The sequence below is a fragment of the Ricinus communis genome, chromosome 2 (assembly GCF_019578655.1).
Source record: "Ricinus communis isolate WT05 ecotype wild-type chromosome 2, ASM1957865v1, whole genome shotgun sequence".
Taxonomy (NCBI): Eukaryota; Viridiplantae; Streptophyta; class Magnoliopsida; order Malpighiales; family Euphorbiaceae; genus Ricinus; species Ricinus communis.
In genome coordinates this window covers 12,483,096-12,486,730 of record NC_063257.1, presented here as the reverse complement: position 1 = coordinate 12,486,730, position 3,635 = coordinate 12,483,096, and the positions used below count along the sequence as shown (strand labels likewise).

The 3,635-nt window shown below is 33.5% G+C and overlaps 1 protein-coding gene across 4 annotated transcripts; it reads left to right on the top strand.

The window, feature by feature from the left end:
• Positions 1-241: 241 nt before the first annotated feature.
• On the top strand, positions 242-3,243 carry LOC8286052 (alpha-ketoglutarate-dependent dioxygenase alkB homolog 6). 4 transcript variants are annotated; one of them, XM_002526346.4, is made up of 8 exons: positions 242-413; positions 620-725; positions 796-856; positions 955-993; positions 1,915-2,027; positions 2,277-2,529; positions 2,652-2,698; positions 2,792-3,243. In XM_002526346.4, the coding sequence occupies exons 2-8, from the start codon at positions 624-626 to the stop codon at positions 2,966-2,968; spliced, it is 792 nt and encodes a 263-aa protein (XP_002526392.1). In that variant the 5' UTR covers positions 242-413; positions 620-623; the 3' UTR covers positions 2,969-3,243. The 4 variants fall into 4 exon arrangements, with proteins under 4 accessions (XP_002526392.1, XP_048227450.1, XP_048227452.1 ...); XM_048371493.1 differs by lacking the exon at positions 242-413 and having other exon boundaries at positions 437-725; XM_048371495.1 differs by lacking the exons at positions 242-413; positions 620-725 and adding an exon at positions 1,244-1,307.
• Positions 3,244-3,635: the final 392 nt, after the last annotated feature.

The following is a 3,635-nucleotide window of genomic DNA, read 5'->3' as shown; positions in this document are numbered from 1 at the left end:
CTCTTATATAGTAATTTACTAAATATTGTATCAATAAATTAATAAAATAAATATTATTCTTAAATTAAATGTATTTAGCCTGTAAATATAAGTTGAGAGGATTATTTGCTAAAGATTTAAATTGGGTGTATTTAACTATTGAAAAAATCCAGAAAACTATTTGCTAAAAAGTTGAATTTGATGTATTTAACCATATGACATAAGTTCGGGGGGTGAGGGGGCAAATTAATCATTTGTCCGTAATCTTTTTAGGCTTTTGTAGTTCCAGAGCTCCACTCTTAACTTTAAAATTTAACACAATACCAATAATCATCAAATTGAACTAATTTACCGATTGATTCCCAGTTGTTCCCTTGCATTGTTGTGAAAGTAGCTGAAAGCTCTACTTACAACCATTGCCACAAATGATCATGGTATTTTGCCTGCAGTATTTTCTTCTCAAGAAAAGTTTAAACCTTTCAACAATGATTGCTTTAATTTGGAGAATATTGATGAAGAGAGAAATGCCCATCTCTTCAAACCCACCTTTGATATTTTGTGGGATGAACTTTTCTTCTTGGCTTTGTTTGTGGGCCTGTGCTTCTGAATTTCTCACTTCAATAGTTTTCTTTCTGTGCAGATAAATGGAAGGAAATTTGAATAAACTTCAAGTGGGGGATCTACCTACTTTGATTTACAAGCCTGATTTTATCACTCCGAATGAAGAATCCCATCTCCTAGATAAGGTTCTCATTGCCTCTACTTTTTCTTTTTTTAAAGCCTCTCTTCTTTCTAAACTCTATTTCTTCTAAACAGATTTATGAAGCGCCTGTATCCAAGTGGAAATCTTTGAAGAATAGGAGACTTCAAAATTGGGGTATGTGGGGAACTCTTCCAAAGCTTCACAATACACACAAATTGCATAGAGTAAACAGGCATCAATTCTTATTCCCACTGGTCTTTTGTCATTCGCAGGTGGTGTTGTCCATGAGAAGGGTCTTCTACCACAAGACTGTAAGTGGGTCTATAAATTTAGCTAGATCTAGTTCACCTAGGGATGGTTTGAGTACTCATGGCATTTCCTGGTTTTGCTGTGCTCTGAATTGTGTTCATTCTCTTATATTGCAATCATTTTGTTGCAGTTTTAATTTGCATTTCCTTTAAAATTGTCATTTAAGCTTGTGTTTTGATTCAGATATTCCAAATAAATCTTTCAATATATGAATTTGAAATTCTTTTGCAACCCTTGGCTTGTCCTTTGCAGACTGCAGACTGACTGTTAACTCCTAAGCCATGTCTTGAAAAGTATTACATGGTTCGGTAATTAGGTATTGTGTCTGGTCAGTATGTAGATTTATTTTCTGTTTCTGATGATGATAGCACTTGACTTATTAGCAACCATGCTCGAATGGAATGCCAATCCAGTACTCTTACTCATTTGCAACTTTTAGAGTTAGCAGCATAAACTGGGGCAGTATTTCTCTGTCATTATCACCACTTAGCGGAAAGGTTTTGGAATAGGAAATGTGGCTTCATGTACTGCAATTTCTTAATTTTATTCAAAAACTTTGAAAGTAGCATTTCAAAGGATTTTAGATATCAAACCCCGTCTTGATACAGTGTTTTCTGATAAAGCTCTTATCGTCTTTGATTGAGTTTGATATCATGTATCTTCCTTTTACTAACTGAGTTTCAGTTGTACTACAGTTGCCTTAGTAGGCAGTTGGATTCATTGCATCTGAATCCCTTTATTCAGTCATTGAATTGTAGTGATTGGTAGGCTTCCACTATTCATCTGCTTAAAGATGTATTATCAAAGAAGTTAGGAGTGTTTGACAATTGGAATGCACTTATAAGTTATTATTCAGTTTTTTAATTTGAATATCAAGTCTTTATGTGACATTTTGAGAATTTGCTGATCAATCTCTATCGCAGTGCCTGCTTGGTTAACAAAGATTACACAAAGAATAAGTGAAGCATCGGGACTATTCCCCTTGGCAATCAATCATGTTCTGATCAATGAATACCTGCCTGACCAGGGAATAATGGTCTGTACGGAAATCCTTCATATTTTTTTAAACTCCTATTCGCCTGTAATGTTTCAAAGACCCCTCCCCCACCATCCTAATTAAAAAAACCTAGGAAGTTAAGTAGCACAGTTTGAGCCTGCAAAATACATATGCCTGATACATGGAATACCTATTGTTTGTTATTTTGTTTCACACTAAATGTGCTTTAAATTGTGTGATGCATTTATACGTTTTTTTTTATTCAGTATGCCACTGTTTGTCATGCAGCCACATCAGGATGGGCCTGCTTATTTTCCTGTAGTAGCTATTCTTTCTCTTGGATCACCCGTTGTTATGGATTTTATTCCACATTCAAGGTTAAGAGCAAGCGCAGATACAGTGACAAATAATGGTGAAAATAAAAGAGCAGATGAAGAAGCTTTAGAGATTGAGAAGGATAAGTGGACGGATAATAACCATCCTTTTTCTCTCCTATTGATGCCTCGTAGTCTACTGATATTTAAGGATAATGCCTATTCAGGTGGGTTCCTATTTGCTCATTTACATTGCTTAAGAGAAATCATGGTTTCATTGTGTTGTATTTTTTGCATATATATTTGACAATGCACCCAAAAATTGACATAACCATTCTCTGGTTTGTAGATTACCTGCATGGTATAAAAGATGGTCAGCTGCATCATTATGATAAGGTAATATGCATGATTATGATGAGATTTATCATGAATGAGCTGGCACGCCCAACCACCTAATTGTTTGGTGTTCTAACATTTGCCTTTTCTCAGGCCATAAATGATACAGAAGCTTTGGTAAGCAATAAAGCCGATCAAACTTTTGCATCGGAGAAAGCTGTGCAAATAATGGAAAATGACACTAATAAGGTCATCTACCGGACAAGGAATAGAGTTTCATTGACTTGTCGAACAGTGTTGAAGGTTCACAAGAATTTGTTCAAATTTTAGTATCAGATTTATGCTAAGTTTTGCCTCCATAGCAAGGCAAGGATTCCAAATATCGCATGTCGGAATCGTGCTTCATTTTCTAGCTGTATTTTTTCTCAAGTTGTGATAGGCAATTGTCTTTAGGGTACGTGGGAATGGCTTCAGGGAAAGAGGTGCTATTACAAATTATTTAAGTTCTTTTATGACATTTTTCTTTTAATACAAACAAAATGGCGAAGGGAGACCGGAACTTGAGAGCTAATTCAAATTGAGAAATATACCTACTACCAAGCTAAGTACATAAGTATTCTTTTATACCATTTCTGGCAAAACCTAAAATGGTAAAAGACTATTTACTTAAGAACTAGACTACCTATCTTAAATTTTAGAAGAAATTTCACGGGGCATTTTTTTCTGAAATTCTTTTATTTTTATGGTCAACTTTTTTATATCGTAGTATTCTTAGTATTTTATCAGAAAAAAATATATCAACATATCGAAAGAATATTATTGTAATTTGTATTGTTGTGAACTTAGTTTTTATTTTATATTATTTTATTTTTTTCAAAATTTTGTCAGAAATAAATAATAAAAGTATATTTAAAAGATACTGATTGTTTATTTTAATTTTTATTATTATAATTATTTTTTTAGAATTTCGTCCTTAAAATATACTAAAAATATGGTT